At 42.9% G+C, this 19663-nt stretch overlaps 1 protein-coding gene across 4 annotated transcripts in view; it reads right to left on the bottom strand.

Annotated features, from left to right (window-relative positions):
* ADAMTS18 (ADAM metallopeptidase with thrombospondin type 1 motif 18) overlaps positions 1–19299 on the bottom strand; it is a 76666-nt gene extending 57367 nt beyond the window's left edge. Inside the window, exons 1-3 of one of the 4 annotated variants that reach the window (XM_085071996.1) lie at positions 19037–19299; positions 18800–18878; positions 16641–16957 (exon numbers count right to left, since the gene is read on the bottom strand). In XM_085071996.1, the coding sequence (XP_084928122.1) occupies positions 16641–16957; positions 18800–18878; positions 19037–19138 (498 nt within the window). In that variant the 5' untranslated portion in view covers positions 19139–19299. Of the gene's footprint in view, positions 1–16640; positions 16958–18799; positions 18879–19032 lie in introns of those variants that run through there. The other 3 variants (XM_085071997.1, XM_085071998.1, XM_085071999.1) reach the window with 3 other exon arrangements.
* Between the last annotated feature and the right edge of the window lie 364 nt (positions 19300–19663).

Here is a 19663-nt window from a genome sequence, read left to right as displayed (position 1 = left end):
TCTGAAATGTGCCTTCAAGGTGCCCAGATCTTCAGACAGGGCAGAGTTTCACCCTGAAGTTGGTTTGCTATGAATTATTTATGCTGCTGAAAGGATTAGGTGAAATAAAAATGTTCTGGCAAGATTCTCCTCCCCTTTTGTGTACAGCTAATCAATTTTCTGTGGCTGCAGTTCAGATGTACCAATATTCTAGGGAAAGTGCATGCCTTCCTAATGAAGCTGCTGCTCCTAGTGTGGTAATAAAGGCAAAAGCAGTAAGATTAGGGCAGAGTGACACAGAAAATGAACAGCTTAAGAAAAAAATAACTGATGATAGATAACTAAAATCAGTGCTTGGAAATTCCTTTTCCATAGGTACTTAGCATTAACAGATGCTTGCTTGAGTGTTTCTGATCAGCAGCATTCCTCCCTATCAGACAGGCAGCTCCAAACATTAGAAGTCATGAATCAGGCCTTGCAGGAAACACCATAAATTATGAGATTTTTAAAAATAATGACAAAGGGTTTCAGTGTTTTCTTTTCTTTTTGATTTCTTGAACCATTTTCAGCTGAGTTTTTAAGAGGCTTTTTTTACCCTTTATAATCACATATACTAGAATCAGTTGAGTGTTTTTTTTTTTTTTTTTTTTTAGTGAAAACACAGCTTTTCCTGTGATGATGGGACTTTGGCAGCTGGACCCTTCAACATTTCATATTGCAAGTGAGAATTAGGCGAGGCTTCATACTCTCTCACAGGACACCCTGTTGAGGCTGCAGACAATAGAGAGAGACACTTGCCCAAGCACTGGGACTCCACTTGGAGCTACCTGATGGCAGAGCCTTCACTCTGGTCAGGAGCCTGGGCTGCACAGTGACCTACAGCCAACTGCATCACAGCCCCAAGCAAATGCTCTCCACATCTGCTGCTTCCCTACCCATACCCACATTTCCCCAGTGAAGATCCTCCAGATACGAGCTTCACCCTGCCAGAGCTGATGCAAATGAATTTGAGGGGGCAGAAGATCTGAGCCTGTCTGACCTGGGGTAATTTGCATTCAAACAAAATAAATCCAGCTCAATTCCCATAGCAATTTTGCTTTGCTATGAATAGCTCAGGCAGCTCCAATAACGAGGAGCTCGGGTTACATCTGATTGCCAGCTGTATTGCTTACTAAGAAGTTAGGTCAGTGGTTCCCAACCTTTTAATTTTTTCCTTGTTGGAGTATACATTGCTGTGGATTAGTTACATGAGAGAGTGGTCACAAGGAACTCTGCAGGGAGCAGAGTATCAGCTTTGCTGATACTCCACATACACAGACATATGCATATGTTGAAATATCTACGTGGGAAGGAGAAAGGGAGTGGAACAAAAGAGCTTAGGCCATTAAGGGAATGGAAAACAAGAAGCAAAGATGGCCCAAGAGTGAGAATGTCAGGCTGGCGCCCGGGTTATCTGGATTAAACTCCCTGCTCTTCAGCATTACAGCTTCTCTGTTCCTTAGGTCTCAGTTTTATAGGCAGGATTTTGTAATCAACACAGAAAATGCTCATGGGAGACTTGTGAAGGCTCACATCTGACCCTGGCTGGGTTGTTGTGGTAAAGTGCTTCCACCTTCCCCACTTTATGCTGCAGCCCCAGCCTTGAGGATGCCACCCCAGAGCCTGAGCTGTCACCCAGCGAGCAGCTGCACTGAGCAGGGACTCAGGATAGAGTGTGTGGCACCACCCAGGGTCCCTGCTGGCCAGGGTCCTGTTCAAAGCCACCATGCTCAAACATGGCTCTGTCCCTCAGCACATCCCTGGCCAGTGCCAGGTGGCCCCACTGACAGGCAAACACCACTGACCCAGGAACACACACTGCATCCAGCTGGAGAAGGCTGGCAAGTTTGCTCATCACTGGGAATTCCTGTGCTATAAGAATTCCTATTTTTCACATGCCTTTAGGGAAGGAGTGTTACTTGGTGTCATGGTTTTAAGGCCAGCTGGAGATGAAACACCACACAGCCACTCCCTCACCCACCCCTCTGCACCGGGGTGGCATCAGTGTGAAAGGCAGAGCAATGAAGAACAAATGTCATCCTCTGTTCTTTTGCTGTAATTATTACTAATAATAATTTTGTAATTATTCTGTAATTTTGATGTAATTTTGATGTAATTATTCTCTTTGAAGCAGGACAGCAGCCTAGGTGTATCTGAATCTCTTCCCCCCCATCCCCAAGAAAAGGTAAAAGAGTGAAACCTTGACTGCAATTCATATGATTAAACCCAAAATACAGCAGCAGCATCCCACCAAGCTGAACTGAAATCTCCTCCTTTTCTCAGTTTTCCATAACATTAAGAAACCTGTACAATGGCAACTCCACATAACACTGCAATGACCATACAAACATCCTCAGCATCTAGAGCTTATTTCACATGGATATTTGAATAGTTATTTACTAAGATAAATGTAATAACTTACATCTACATCCCATGTCACGAAAAAGCCTCATATTTGCAGGCCCTGTTTACAGGAACAAAGTCTGCCTTCACCATAGGCAGGTGTACCCTGAGTCCAGAGAGTCTTTGTTTTCCTCCTGGAAGCCAAATGCCACCAACCTGCACTGCTCAGCCATTCTACACCCATCGTGGTCCTGCTTTAAAGCTGTGCACACTTACTCACTCCTCTGCCACAAATTAGCCTTAACTTCTATTTTAAGGGAATGATGCCCAAATGTGAGCATGCTCCACTGATCCAGTGGAGTAAATTAAAATCTTTTACAATCTATGACAAATCCAGACAGGTTTCCTGCTTCTAATAATATTGTAAAGAAAAGTTTGATGAAAAATAATTGTTGGTACTATTTTCTAAATCTCTGTGGCAGAAATAACTGTGATGACATGCAAAACCTGCCACAAAGAGGTCCTGGTTTGGTACAAAATAAAACATAATGCCACAACTGTCTAAAGTGGACACAGAAATACTACCTTAATATTGGTCCAGGTTGTGGTGAGGTGAAGTAAATCCACTCTTCAACCCAATGCATCAATTTACATCTCCTGACATCCTGTCTGTGACGAGATCAGAGCCCAACACAGTATTTGGAGTGTTAACCAATGGTTTCCAGGTATTCAGACCCATGTTTGACTTGTACCCCTGAACAGGCCTGCAGAATTAAACTGGGCATGAAAGGCTAAACTGATTTTGCCAGCACCAGATTTTAGTACAGGCAACTGTATTATGCAACTGTTTAGCAGGGATGAGTCAATAAAAGAGTAAGAAAAAAAAGATAGTGTGGAGCATTTACTTTTGTCTTTTCATTAAAGAAATCAGTTCAATTAAGTGTTAAGTCAGCAAGCACCATTTGCCATGGTTTTCATGCAAGTGAACAGCATTTCTTCATAAAAGCATCGTACACAAGAGTGTTTTCAGCACACTACCTTACATATCAGGCTCTCAAATATAGTCTGCGGAGCACAGCTCAAAGTAACCCTGTAATGTTCTCTGAGATCTCAGGAAACAGGAAAATTTAAGTAGCAAAAGGCAGGTAGTGTCTGAAAGCAACTTTGTGTTCTATGAGATATTCTTTATATTAAATTGGTACAAGATATCCAGATATCTATTGCACAGATGTTGCCACTATGTTAAACACTACAGGCCTTCTTATTGAAATAAAGATGCAATAGGACAAGGGAGATATTTGCTGACAGCTCAGCATGCTGCAAAGTTATAAAGGGATGGCAAAAAGTTAGACCAGCAGAAGATTTAGGAGGCAAAATTTCCTAAGCAGCCTGACCTTCTTTCTGCAATGAATCTACTGAACAGTAGGTTAAGCAAAGGTCAGGTTAAGCACAGGTTAAGAAAAAAGCTCCAAGAAGAGGAATGTGCTGCCAGGGTCACAGAGGCTCTGGGATATCAGGGGAGTGTGTGAGAGTCACAGACACTGCAGTCTCCAAGGCAGCTCCTTCTCCCAGGGCCTGGGAGTGCTCTCTGCTCCATCCTGGCACCACAGGACATGGGACCTCAGCAGGCTCCACACCACAGCTCAGCTGCTCTCACATCTTAGCCCTTGCCTAGGGATCAGGACACACTTGGGCTGCTGAGAACTACTGCATGAGTCAAATAATTAGTACATCAAAGAACACCAACTCCCATAAACAAGAGATAATTTGCCTGCTTTCATAGGCAAGAACTAGAAAAGTGAACATGAAAAGTGATAAATGTGGTCCTCCCACTCCAAGTCTCTCTGAAGCTCTGTGTGACCTGCACAGCCCCTGATTTATTATACTCAGATGATATCTGCTCTGCTGGAGCCTGTCCTCAACCCCCAGCCCTCACAGTAGCATATCCCTGACTTTTCCCCAAAATAATCTGACTGCTCAGTGGCCTCCAAAGGGGCACTGCCTGCCCCAGGATTACTGGATGATGGCAGCTCAGCACTCTCTGTGCCTCCACACTTTCCTACAGGAGGTTCCACGTGCTTCAGCAGCTGAAGTGCAATCCTGCCACTTCCCAGGGTGAATTTGCCCAGTTTAACCCATCTGACCAGACGAGACTGTTCCTGCAATCCATCTGGATCATCACTCAGTCCCTCCACCTTTTCTTCTTTCCAGGTGGTAACGCAAACAGAGGAAAAGCCAGAAGGAGCTCTCGTGAAACATTTCCTCTCTTCACAGCATGTTACACCACACACTCCTCCCACTGCAGAAAACCAGCAGTGTTAATGTGCTAGGGAAGTAAATTAGGCACAAACAGCACCATGGGGAACTTAAATATTTTGAGTGTATACCATCTAATCAGGAAATGCCCACCCTCTTTCTCTGTTAGGAACAAGGAAACCGAAAGCTTTGTAATTTTAAACTGCCCATCAGTTGCTGTGAATCAGTCAGGGATCTTGCTGGGGAGAGGTAGTACACACAAGAACACTGGCAAGATAAGAGGGTTGAAGCTACACTCCCCATCCTGTCAGAATAGTTTCAGCCCAAGATTTCACATTTGATCACCCCTCTCCAGGGATTCTCTTTATACACCTCCACTGAGTCCCTCCAAAGGACTGGAATAGGACACTGAAATATCATTGTTTTTCAAATTATTTATATGAATTCTTACAAATTTCACCAATCTGAAATAAATTTGATTTTGTTTTCAATAGCAAATAAATGTTATAAAATGCTTTATAGATTTAGTTACTTCTTTAACATATTTTAACAAATAATAAAGTCATGTGAGACTGATTTGTAGACATCCTCCACATCATTATTTTTTGCAATAAACCAATACCCCTCCACTTACTGCAAAAAATAAAGGCAAATTACAACAACCTTCACTTTAAAATGCAAGTCCTCTCCTGGAAGAAGTACGAAGGTGTTGATTTAAATCATCACAATGCAGTTACTGAACAGCAGAAGAGACTACAGCCATAAAGGGCATTGCCTTGTGAAACTCTATGGAAATACAAATACATTCATATTTCACAGACCATGGAGGCTGAACTGCACTGTTCTTTGCAAGACAAAGATTTTAAAAAGTATAGGTAGGTACCAATTCAGTGCATTGGTATAGAAAGTATGTATGGATATATAAATTCCTCTTCCTTTTTACAGGCAATTAGGCTAAGCTGTCAGGGCTAAGGTGTCCTTAAAAGATGTGGAATAACCATGGAGGTATTTTGGAGTATATGGGCACTGTTCTGAGCAGGCTGATAGTGGGCAGGAAACATTCCCAATGAGAAATACTCCCCATCTTCTGTTAATCCTAACACAGGAGTAGGGCTGTGGAGGCAGAGCAACCCTGGCTATGCACAAATGCTAGTTTGCAAAAGACAGACCTTCATTCTGGGTGAATAACATTCCCTTCTGTTTTGTTTCTCACATTAGAGTGAGTTCCTGACTTTCCCAAACTGCAGTCTTTCAAATGACTAAGTAAATTGTGTGAACAGCCATGAAAAAAGAAATATTCTATTCCCTCAGCCCTCGAGCTATTTGCAACTAATTAAGTGTTGTGGTGCTGTTCTGTGCAAGCTAATTTTCAAAGAAATGCTTGGGAAATTACAACAAAAATAAACTTCTGATGGCACTATAACCCAAAAGCTGAGAACCTGTAAATAGAACCAATGCAATACCAGGCCAAGACCACAGTCTGGCACATTTTTGTTCCTAGCTTCAACTGGTAATATATGCTAATATATCAGCTTCTCTCTCTGATTCAGCTGCTGGTTAAAATTGCCCTTTCCTTGCTATTTCATCTGTCCCACAGGCTGCTGGAGAACACAAGCCTTTGTCACCACAGCATTATCCTGACATTCACTGCACATGGCACCACCTGCACCCTGTTCTGTCCTTGGGATCACACAGTCTTCATTGAGCAGGACCTGCAGGGCTCTGTGCCTCAGGCAGCTCAAATGACCACCCAGCTCTCTCTGGCAAACACAGGAATCAATTAACCATTGCTGTAAGCTGTTCCCCTTTCTGCCATTACTCAGCTCTCCTACCATGAGCAGGAGATGAAGGAGGTCTTGTCCCCTGCAGGTGTTCTGTGATGCCATCTGATGACATCCCTGCACATTTTCACAGCTCAGAACCTGCCAGGTCCATCTCCTGTCTAACAAGGACAACAGGCCTCAAAAGCTACCATCCTCTTTCATTCCCTTCACCAGGCCTGACTTCATCAGGGCTTGATTTGGATTACACCAAATCCTTTCCTTTGACTCGTGGCTTTGTATTTTGGTGGCCATTGCACTTCCTTTGCTCCTTCATTGTGAGGATGCTCTGGCAGCAGAGTGGAATGACAACCCTTGCCTCCAGTGCACTGAAACCTATCTGCCAGCTGCAGGCACTGCATGCCAAGCTCTTGGGTGCATTTCTAGCAGCAGTAGCAGCAGCTGCTTCTCTGGGATACTGCCTGAGCTCCTGCCTCATCTCACTCCTGGCTGTGCTGCTCTGAGCAGTCCATGAAAGCAGCAAGGCTCAGCCTGCAGTTGGGTTTTGCCCTTCAACACAGTTTCCTTCCATCTAACTTCTGATCCAGTGAAATCTGATTATACAGCACCACCCTGGGTTACATCCAACATGCATTTTGGGATCTGCCAGGAGCAACAGACATGCTTCAGTGTCTCGATGAGCCAGTGGTGCCTCCCCTTTTCAAACTATCCTCCTAAACCAAACAGCAATTGGAGCAATGCGTCCCAAAAGAGTGGGATTGGCTCAAGGGCCAAGATGATGTAGGGAGGAAGAAAAGACACCTCTCCCGAGGCCAGGTTCAGATCCGAAGCAGCCAGCAAAAAACTTTTTTACTCACCAAAAGAAGCTTTAGATGAAGTCCATAAACCAGCAAACACCTGCCAATGAGAGTGGACAAACTGGGCTGCAGGAATCAGCAGATAACAGCAGCTCACTGCTGTCTCAGACCAGAAATTATCTTTTTCCTGCCCCTTTCCTCAAGCTTTTGCTGCTTGGGGCAGGGTAACAATCCAATCACCAGTATGTGATGTCAGTAGTGTAAAAAATATCCATATGGCCTCCAGCATGAAGAGAAGCAGCTGACAGGGAAAGCCTGGAGCTCCTGTTGGTGGCAGACTGGTCTCTACCGTGGTTGCAGAGATGTTTATTACAAACAACAAAATGTGTAGCAGACTACAAAAATATCCTTTATCAGAAAAAGCAGCAAGAAAGTACAAATGTGACAGAAGCATTTTTCTATGCCATAATCATCCACAGTGGACTGCAAAAAAAAAAAACAAACCATCTCTGCCCTAGCCCAAGACTACAATTTTAACATTTAATTTGTACCTGCATCTAACAAAACAAGTAATATAACCTTCTGTCAAGTGTTAACAAGAAATGACACTGGGTAGCCATATGTTTAAGGAAGTTTAAACTTTCTTGTCCAATGCTGCATTACACCATTTTTACCTATCCCTCACCATGACCAGCTTATACTTTAGCAGCAATACTAACTTGAAATATTTCTTGAGGTTAAGTCTAGCCTAATTTTAAGGCATACTAATTTGATGACTTCTTCCTGAAAAACAAAAACAGAATGAGTGTGTGGCACAAGACAGGCCTGGTCAAGACAGAATTATTTTTAAACGTTCAGTCTTTTCACTGAAGTGCAAGAATTTGCACAAAGAAAACCTATTTTTAATTTCATTATTTAAAAAGAACTAATCATATTCTGGTGTTCTATAAATTCTATATCTCATGGCAAAGAAACTGCAGGTCTGAAGAGTAATCCATGTTTCATTAGTTTGTGTACTCTGCCACAGAATATAATACTACGTTCTTAAATTAGTTGGAAGCCACACTGTGCTGCAGAGTATAAAAACAAAAGTGAGAGCTCAAGCTAGGTCAAGCATATTTTGTAGAGGTCCATTAAAAATCTCATGCCATTAATATTAATAAAGATGTTGAGACACAAAAGTCCTTCAATTAACATATATTAGGCAGGCAGGCAGGCACAAGCATTCAAGTGATCCCACTGTGAACAGCAAGGATCCAACCCTCAAAGAATAAAGCCCTGAGTGTGCTGTGTACAGAGTGGGGCAGCCTGAAATGCGAATGCCCAGGGGAGTGAAAAGGCAACACCCCATTGTCTCTGCAAGCAAATATCACTTTATTGCCTCAGCTTCCTCTTCTATTAAGCAGGTTTGTGCTGGGCCTTGTTATTGCTGTAGGAATAACTTCAAGACCTATTAACTTTGCCATCAAACTCTTGTATTTACCATTTTTTGGCAGGAACTAGCTAGGCAGCCACACAGAAGATTCAGGAAAAGAATTTTCATCTGACTGTCGAAGTTGTTTGCAGATTTCCCCAGCTTATGAATTAACATTGTAAAAAAAGAAATTAACTTGCATGTTCCAGAAATTACTCTGGACAATAATGGTTCCCACGGTACCAAGCTTCAACCATCAAGACTCATTCACTTGCATCTGACCTGATTATTTGACATTTCTTCACCCTCATTCTTGGTGACTTCCGAGCATGATAAACAATAAAAGGTTACTGATGTCAACCTATTGTGTGCCAGGATGTTGTTCTCATCTAACACAGAGTAGAGCCAGCACTGAAGCTTAATTAATACATGTTTGTAAACTGTGCTGAGCTGCAAGGCATTATGATTTCAGGTTTCTTCTGTAAATGTTTACCTCAGAGCTTTAGTCAATGCTCCACTGTCTGAACCCAAGATAAGTTCTGCTTCCATCAGCTATTCACATAGCTGGTCAAATCACTGTCAGAGCAAATCAATAGGAAATTCCTTTAGCATACTGTAATTTATGGTAGACCTGCAGCAACAGAATTGGGATTAAAATGGGATAAGAAAAGGCAAGAAAGAACCAACATTTCTGCTCCCAGTGACATGATCAAAAAGACAGGAGAAAACCTTGTTTGCAATGGAATTATCCATTAAAATTCAATTCAGATACCACTTAAGGGCTAGTCAGAGCCTTCCTAACACAAAATGAGTGTTTTTTAGGAAAAAAAATATATTGAAGCCTGAGTTTCAGCTGCTAAAACTCACTGTAGGTCCACTGCCAGCTCTCACTGCAGAGATAACTAAGTTTAACCCCTCTCCTGCCAGCTCACTGGGAGAAGACCATGACAAAGTGAGACACACAGAGTTCCTGGAAAGCAGGTATTTTCTAGAAAATCCCTAGCAGGCTAGATCTCTGTAAGTCAACAACAGTGCTCATGCTCAGGAAAGAATGAAATCAGAAGCAAATTGCTCCGAAATGAGAACTGACTGATATATTATGGGCATCACTACTCTGGATGCCTTTGTCTGGCACAGCTCCAGCATTTATCTGGTTCCATGGGCTGTGAATTCCCAAACCACAGGTCTTTAGACCTCCAGTCTTCCCTCCTGTTTGCAGTAGCAGACAGCAGTCCCAGGGATCCTCTCTTTCAAAGCGTAAAGAACATGCTGTACAGCAGAAAGACAAACCCATCCCTAAGAACATGCAAATTAGAAAATATTATCATAAATATTTCATGGACTTAAACACAATATCCACAACAAACAAAACCTTTAGGTGCCAAAACATTGGAGGGACTTATGGAGCTGGTGACAGAACTCCCAGTGACCATCCAGACACTGAGCAGACCACAATGAATCAAAGTCAAGCTCCCAGCTGAGTGGAAGTGTACAAATCACAAAGCTGTCATCATGATCAGGGCTCTGGTTCTGCAGAGAGGGTAAGGAGAGAATAAACTTGGGGGAAAAGCAATGTTTAAGGACAGTTCTGATACCACTATTTGCTCAAATTAAGTGGACTGTGTGGAGGCCAAGGCACAACCAAGACACTTCTGTGCTTCCCACTCCTCTTCCATGAGTCAGGTACAGATCTCCAGGAGTGGGCTGCTTGAGCTGGACTTGAACTCCAGTTTCACAGACTGCCATTGTGTTTTGGGTAAACAAAAGCCTTTACACAGCAGGTCTGCCAACCTGGTATCTTCCTCAAACACTTCTGAAGTGGAGGAAGAAAAGGGGGAAAGACAGAAATAAAACCTCGTTTAGGTTAATTAATGACTTAAAGCTGCCATTAGTTATTGAAATCTGCCCCTAAAAAGAGACCTATTTCTGATGTGCAGCAGTTCCCAGCTGTGCAGAAGAGAATACACTGCCTCCCAGCAGCAGAGATGGTACAGCCCACATGGAAATAGTGGCGCTGAAAATAAAAATCCTCACGACATCAAAGACATCCTGTTATGAAGGGGTCAAGTCTGTGCAGGCAGGTCATCCTCTCCTGACCCTCACGAGGGCATTTGTCTATAAGCTTCTCTCTAATGGACTAGGGGAAGTGTGGGAACTAGAGTTAGTGGAAAGGCTTTGCTAGAGCAAGAAAAACACTGCTGTTTTAAGCTTAGACAGAGACCCCTGATTCCTTTGGAAATGATGGTAAGACTGCTGCTTAACAAGAAGGGCCAGGATGAGCTGCCTGTCTCTGTACAAATGGGTGGCTCCTTGGTTCTGGAAAACCACTGCAAGGATGCAAGCAGAGGTGCCCACAGCAGCCTGAAGTTTGGCTGGAAATACACCAATGAACCATTTCCATGCTCTGCTGCCAACTGAGCAATAACAGGGCAGGCACAAGTGACACAGGAACAGCTCCTTTGGGCACTCAAGAGCTTTTGTGCAGCCACAGCCAACTCTGTTCAGTTTCCTCTATGTTTTTTAACACTCCAGGTTTTTTAATATAAAACCAGAAAGAAATGAAAACCTCTATTACTTGTTCTGCCAAGCAGAAGGAGATTTTTTTCTCACATTAATCCTCTTTAATTCCACTTCTTACCTATCAGGAATCAGTAGTGCCAAAACACCTGGGATAACACTGCCTTTGTCTGGCAGAGCTAAAGGCAGAGTTAAACAGAAAGCTTATCAGATAGATATGGAGAAGGTTGATCAATAACCTAATGACACAGGTCATCACCAGTCAGGTCAGTGCAGACACCAGAAACACAGTGTCTTGTATTTTTCTAGTATAAGTTTCAATATCCTCAAGAATATGACTTTTTACCATTGTCACCTCATTTTCCTGTATATATTTTTCTTATTTTCGTATCTACCATATTATGGAGTAATGGAATAATAATGGAAAAATATTCATCAAAACAGTGGACAAAAGTTTATGTTTTAACAGTTTGTGTTTTATAAAGAGCAGAGATGCAATGGTTTGTGACTATAAACAAAGTCACAGAACTCCCATGCAAGATGCTGTTCATGTTGTGCTGGTACAGTGGCAGAAAGTACAGGATTGGTGCATTGACTTTTGGGTGGAATAAAAACATCCTTAAGAATGAGAAAAATCACCAGCTCTGTACTTAGCTTCTCCTCAAGGTCCCACTGAGCCAAATGTTGTTGTATTTTTATAGCTGTTGCTTTCTAAAGGACCCTCATTGCAAACAGCAATTATTCTGTCCTTTCACCAGCAGCCTGGCTCACTGAGTTGATGGCAGTTTGTCTGTGTAAGAACCTTGGGATTTGTCTCAACACATTTAACTGGACTTAAAGTGTGAGCTCTAGGAATAGGAGGCTGCTGTTAGCATCACCTTAAATAATGCTAATACCAGGTGCAATTAAATGACTACAAAGAGGGGTACATGAGTTGCCTGGCCTGCCTGCCTCTTAGGTGGTCAGACTGCATTAAAAAGCTTTAATTTTGTGGCTTCTTTGATACTTTGAGCAAAGCCCTGCCCTCAGACACACACACACACACCCTCCACTGAATTAATACATCTCCTGTCTATCTCTCAGTGCTACATCTATAACCCTTCCTGTCTAGAATCCTCTGACAGCTCCACGAGTGTAACATGATTCATCCTTCCCTCCTCTTTCTCTTCCCTTGACTAGACACTAATAAACATAACAAGCCTGGAGACAAGAGAAAGAGGCTCCTTATAATGACACATTGAAGCACATCTTGCCAAAATCAGAGGAGGGCATCACTACTCCTTTAACTGAGGTATGTAAATCAAAGGGAGAGAGTGGCCCACACCCACCTCTGCTGTGAGCAGGCACAGCCCCTCAGGCCTCCATGCTAGGGCTAAATTTGACCTGGATGGTCAAACTGTGTATCATATAGCTTTAAAGGACCTGAACTGTTCCACTGAACTGTACTTGCTTTTTCTGACCCAAAATACAAACACATCTTCTCTGTGATGGAATGGAAGGAGTTCCTCGTGTTGTATAAACAGTTCTTTCCTCTGAGCACACATTTTGTATTTGCTCCAGGCCTTCACCTGTGTCCTGTACCCAACACTTGCTGCACAACAAACCACTCATTCCTTATGGTCACCAAATTCCTCTGTTGTGTTGGATTATAAACTTGGTGGACTTTGCAAGAGTTCGTGTTCACGAGGAGAATGAACTTCTGCTCTCCAAAGCACAGTTATAAATTACTTTTGAGAATGTCTCTGCAATACAACTGGAGACCTCTAAGGTTCTCTTGTATTCTGTCCTGATTTACTGTGGGACTGCAAACAACTCACATTATACAGGAGATTCTGTACACATAAACCTAAGGTAAGGAGACAGGAAGGGGACAAAAACTGCCCTATAAAGAGAAACAAACACCACACAGCATTACAGACTAGGCAGGCAGCAGTAAAACTTTGATGTCATCATGGAAGTGGAGTTAAAAATGGTGAACCTACAAGAGATCATTTTTAATGCAGATTAAACAGCACAACATGGATGAGAATGGAAAAGAGGGAAAGAGAAAACAGGAAGGAATATAGACACACACTGATCAGGTTCTAAAAAAACCAATTTCTTCTTCTAACAGTGGCCAGCATCATCTCATTCAGGAAAACTAAAATAACACCGTATTCTGTGGATTTGATATAGTCTGCCACCCAATAAGATAGCTAAAAGCAATTATAACTAATAAGTAATAATAAATTAGTAAATAATAATAGAAATAAAAATAGAATAAGTAAGAATTAGCTCAAATCAGGATTTGGGGAAAAAAGTTGAATTTGGAAAGAACAAACAGTTTAAACTGGAGAATGTAAATGGGATGAAGTAGCAACATATAAGAGTAGCCTGTAAATACCAGTTGGGAGAGCACAAGGCACTGAAGGAAACTCCAAAAAGTCATGCAGGAATAACACAGCAGGTTTATTAAAACAATACTGAATATCAGTGGAGAAAAATGTAAAAAATTTTGCATTAATTTCCATTTGGGACACATTAAGATGATGCTAAAGAGAGAAACTAGCTTTGCATTTACTAACCAAACTCACTGTCCCAAAGTTGTTAAGAGTTAAAAAATGACCTGTAAGAATGCATTAGCAAAATAGGTGAAAAAATTGTCATAACTTCTGTGGAAGGAATGTATCATGTTCTCCACAGAAGGTCCAGAACAGAGTTTTCATTTAAAAAACAAGTAAAAGCACCACTTTTTTGCTGTATAACAAATGCTCCAGCAAGCAGAGGTTGCTGACTGAAGCAGAAAAGGTGAGAGGACAGAAACAGGCAAGTTTCCAGCTGAAAGCCAAAGCACCTAAACACTTTGATGATGAAAAGAGGCAGTACTCACAGAAAACTTGTGCACAGTCTCCTGAAACGCTCACTTACTGTCCCAGAGACTTGTTCAGATAAAGATCCAGTTCTGCTTTCTGACACACCAAGAAAATTGTGTTGACTGATGGAAACATTTGGTCTCAAATCAACAAATCAGCATAAAAACGTGGGGCCTTCCTGTCAACTAAGCCATTAAAAAGTAATATACACACATCTCTTAACAGATCTAGACCAAAGCAACAAATTCTTGCTCCTTTCCAGTGTTAAGTTAAGGTCACCCTGCCTAACAAACCATTTCATATAGACTCTCCCCAAAGTCTCCTCTGCAGGCACTGGCAGATAACAGACAGCTGAATGACTGAATACTCTAGGTCATCCAAAAAATTAGATCAAAGAGTCCCCGTAGTCTATTGAAATGCAATTGCTTCCAAATCACATTGTGGTGTTCCAGGCTTGAAAGAATGGGTCACTGCAGCTTTATTGTAGAGAAGCTATTGCTAATGAAAGGAACAATGGAAAGATTAGTGCTACCAACCATATAGAAGAAACACCACTTTCGGTTTAATTGCAGTGAACAAAGAAAATAGGAAAGAAGGGCAACCAAGTGACAAAAGTAGTTGGTGAAAAAGGATATAGAAGCTATTCACAAGGTTCTCTTGATCAGAGCACAGCGTCCAGACTTAACATATGATTACTGAATTTGGATCCCAGTGAAAAGTGACGTGGGTGTCATTACAGACAGCTGACGACATCTTTAAGAGGGCAGCCTTGTAAACTGAAAGACTCAGGATCCTGTTGGTAATTTGCCTGGGATTCATTAGGTGCACTGAAATTAATAGATGGATAGGGAACGAAAGGAACAATTATACTTTAGGGTACATACCCTACAGGAGATTATTGTAAGCAAAGGTTTGCTTCATTTACCAGTTTAAAATAACAATTTAAGGTAAAAATCTATTGAACCTTGGAATTAATTAAAGAGATTCTACTTATTGATAATCCAGGTCCTTCCATAAGTTTGTTCATACCACAATATTTATTCTCTTTTGATCAGTTTCTGGATCTTCTCTAAGTGAAGCTTACCAGTCATAACAACCTCTGTGTCGAGACAGTGGTAAAAGATCCATTTCATTCTCAGTTAAGATCACCACATTCTGTTCCTCTGTGACCTGAGGCAGGCTTGAACCTTCCTTCTCCAGACAAGACTTGACAAGCCCAACTTCACTTAGCTCAGAAAGCATGTTAAAAACCCAGACATGGCCAAACAGGGGAGATCTCCCAAACTGTACCTGCTGTGTGTAGGTAGAGCACTTCCCATAGCAAAAAGACAAAACACTGCAATGAGTGAAAACAGGGTATTTTTCTGAGTAAATCTGGTAGAAGATTTTGATTGTTCACAAGCAATTGTGAACATGAGGCTTCCATGAATACAACTAAGCATATTGGATATTAATATTTGGATATTAACAGTTCAGCATTAGAAACACAACTTTAAAAGCAAAAGAAAGCTTCAATCCAGTTCCTGGCACCTGCTCTAAACTCACATTTGCAACTGTTCAAATGAACTGTAAAAATCCTCCAACTTGCTGAGAGGAAAAGAAAAAAAAAAAAAAGAAAAAAAAAAAGAGTACAGCATTCAAAATATAACCCAGACTACTTCAAACAGTTATCAACAGCCCTTCCTAATGAACAGGCTTCTCAAGTCACTGATTCCAGTTTCAAAGGAAACACTGGCTGTCTCAAGTGCTCCTTCTTTGGTCCTGTCACACAATTTAATAGCCCTTAGAGACAAGTACCTTTGCAAAACAGATTTCTAGAGGGTGACCCAACATATCCTCTGGACCTTTCGTCAACCACAAAGCACACAGATGACTTCATATACTTCCCACTAAATGTCACTGCCTTCCTCTGCAGCCACAGCAGACTGCTTTGCAAGTGCAAGGGATTAAGCCCAAAAAACATCCTTAACTATTAATTCTGTAGATGATTCTCCTAAATTACATCGGTAAAGCCTTCTCTGCAGGCAATGAGCACTGTCAAACGTATTTCAAAAAAAATCACCTGTGAATAATGATTTTTCATGAACTTTGCTGACAGCCATAAATGGAAAATGCACAATGATAATATTTAACACACTCATAAGAGACCAACTCATCAAGACTTTTAAACCCAAATAAGGCTTGAATTATCAAAGGAAACAAAGGGAAATTGGTTCATAACTCCTGCCAAGCAAGGAAATTCACCCTTCCTTAAAGTAGCTGACAAACCTAGATATAATATTTTTTCACAAGATTCTGGATTGATTTTTTTTTCCTTTATTCATAGAAGTTCACAAAGGCAGGAAGAACTTTTACTTAAGAGTAAGCAGAAATGTATAAACTATCACAAACTGTAACAAATTGCTATGGGATAATTACTAGGACTACAAGCCAGTATTCTGTTTTTTTCCTGAAAGACTGTAATCAAAAAGTACAAAGGTGTTGATGCAGTTCATTGGCTGTAACCAAATCTCTTCTGTTAAATACAATAGCAACTAGTGACACTAGAAAAATCTGCAAATGGTGTATAGCACCCTGAATATCATAGGAATTACATACCTTCAGCTACTATTCCACATATGAAAACACTTTTAAGGCTGATTTGTTTTAAATAGACACTTACCAAGCCTACACACGTAGATATTGCTACCGAAGAGGTGCTATCATTCCTTATAAATCCCTGGTAGAAACACTGCTCAATTTCATGTTCCTGAGAATTTGACACTCCATCTTTCCCGAGTACCTGGACAATAAAACTGTTGCTTAAAATGGTCGAAGGTTTAAGCTCTAAGTGAAGTTCCTGTCCAAATGCTGAAAATTTGTAGTGCAAGGAACTCTTTGAACTCTGAGTTGATCTCTTTCTCCTAGTACTGTGCAAAACATCATGTGAAATGTACGATCCACTGGCATCCACTCTGACAGGTGTCACAAACACATAATCTGCAACGATAAAGAGTTGGCCATCAGCTCCTGCATCCCACAAACAAGGCACTCTGACACGGTATCAGGCATTCATTCCCCATGGCATGGAGCTTTCCCTCGTTTTGGGGCTGGCCTGCAGGCTCTGCAGGCTCTGTGTGTGTTGTCTCGCCTGCATAAATTCAGCCCCGTAAGTCACACAGGCTCTGAGCCTGTGTTTGTTTCCTTTGTGCCCCACTGAGAGGCACAGACTAACTAGCATAGCTGTGAACATTCCCACAACTGCTCCTCAGAAGACATTTGTCATCACCAGCAGATCTGTAGATTTTCCCCTCCCCCTGTATTAATTGCTGTCAAATGTGAAGGCTGCTCTGCTTTGAGAGGTTTTTCCCTTCCCTAAGAATGCAGCAAATATTGTATCACTGTAGGGCTAGCCATGACCGAGACTTTGCAGAACTGTACCACTTGTTCAAATGGATTAAAGGATTAATTTATTAATGCCTTAACTGAGTGAGATCTCATCTCTTTGTAGTGACTTGATTAGACTGGGTTTCAAATTGTAACTGACCTTCAGCAGAAAGAGATTACATCCTACCTAATAACCTTTCCTTAGCCATCGCTAATTGCATGTCAAAGAAATTTATTCTTTTGGATAAAATATGCAAAAAATTAAAGAACTATTTTTGACGAGAACACCGAAATCTACTCAGAACCACCTAAAAAAGGCGGGGTAAGAAGCCATAATTCATCTGGCTGTATAAGCAGGTGCTTCACTTGTGGTATTTTGCCATTGGTGTTGACCTAATCAAGGATTACCTGTGTCCCAGAACCAGGGTCTGAATTTTAGCTGTTTCCTGAACTAGGACCTTTGCACCTATCCCTGGTTACCTGAGTAATTATGCTGCATGAACTGCTTCCCAACCCCATTTCATTTGAGCTGTGTTTCTCTGTGGATACCTATAGGTGTCCATACACTTGACAAAACAATTCATTGCTCTTCCTAAATTGAGAGAGCACCATTCAAAAAGAAACCCCCTCCTTATTGTATTGTAACAGATGTTGCAAATACTCTCAATCAATCTCTATGCCTGAATAGACTTTATTGAACACACATTAGGCTGAAAACATAACCACTGATAGGTTGCTTTTCCTTAGACAGTGGAAACAATACATCAAGAACTTTCACTTTCCTCGAGTGGTGTTAATCAACGGCAGAAGTTGAGGACGCTAAGCAGGCTGGTGGCCAAAAAATGCAAGCAGCTGCTAGAGAGAGGGAATCCCCCAGTGAGCAGACCATGGGGTGCAAGAGGGTTTTCCTTTCTGCACCCTGGTGTGGTTCTCTATTGTACTTTGTTTCTACTCACACACAATACACAGCATACACTGCACTTCAAAAGTCCCAAAGTCATCAGCATCTATGTGTTAGTCCCTGCAACCTGGGAACAAACAGCTCCTGAGCTCCCACTCACACAAGCCCTTTCACTCCAGGTTTTTTCCCCTGTCCCACACAAATCTTTGCATTACTTTTGTCTCACTGCTTCCACAACAGACACATAAGGTTTTGCTGTTGTGGCTACACACACGTTCATCTTTCTAATCGCACATGGAAACGTGGATGTATTTACCATCTCATTCATTTGCTTTGCTGCTACATATTGTTCCTTTCAGCTTTAGCACACAGGGCTTAACAAGTTAATCCCTGCCCATAGTTCACCATCCCACAGTAGCCAGCCTGCTTGCACTTTATGCTCCCCAAACACTGTGACTTCTTCCCTCTAAACATTCAGTCCACCAAAAAAAAAAAAAAAAAAAAGCATCCATGCAAATCTTCACATACACAGACACAGAAAGAGCTATACAAACCATGAGTCAATTCACTGATGCTGTCACTGGTTAAAGTTGCTGCATGAGACATGCAACAGAGGCAGCACAGCTGAAGGGTCTGCAAGAGAAAAAAAAATAAAAAAGAGAGAGAGAGAAAAGGAGTATTGGGCGAGATTTCCTCGACAAGGCAAGGCAGAAAGACAAGGCACCAGAAAGTGCAGTAACCTGGTATGAAAGCACACTAGGCGACTGCAAAAGAAAGTGCTCTCGACCTGCCTTTACAGTGCTTCCAAGCCACGGGAGAGTCTGGAATTGCATGGAGCTGCCGCCGAGGATCGCAGCAGGTAAAGTCCAGACGGCCAGCAGGAGACAGTCCATGTTCCGCCGCGCACCTGGCGGGTGCTACCTGCTCCCCGGAGCGTGCGGCGGCAGCGCCCGCCCGCCCCGCATGGTCACCTGGGCGCTCCCCGCAGCCGCTGCGGCGGCCGGCGGAGCGGGAGAGCGGCCCCAGGTGAGTGCGGCCCCGGCCGGCGGAGCGGGGAGCGGCCCCAGGTGAGCGCGGCCCCAGGTGAGCGCGGCCCCGGCCGCCCGAGCGCGCTTTAAGCCCCGCCGCCGCCGCCGCGGGGCAGCGCTGCCTCCGGCGCCGCGTCTGGCGCGGCCGCACCCGGGGGGCGACGCGGGGCGGGCGGGACCGACGGGGCGGAGCGGGGCCGGGCCGGGCGGGACGGCGGGCGGGAGGCACCTGGGGCCGGGCACGGCGAGCGGCGGGCGGGGGGAGCCGGGCACGGCACGGCACGGCACGGCACGGCACGGCACGGCACGGTAAGGCGGGAGCACCTGCGGGGGTGTGCGGGGAGCGGCGGAGCTGCGCTGCGGGGCAGAAGGGGGGCCACGCCCGCAGGG

Source organism: Lichenostomus cassidix, chromosome 11, assembly GCF_008360975.1.
Source record: "Lichenostomus cassidix isolate B80296 chromosome 11, HeHo_3.0, whole genome shotgun sequence".
In the NCBI taxonomy this organism is placed as follows: Eukaryota; Metazoa; Chordata; class Aves; order Passeriformes; family Meliphagidae; genus Lichenostomus; species Lichenostomus cassidix.
Note: the sequence above shows the minus strand (reverse complement) of the source record. Positions and strands in the feature narration are given on the sequence as shown.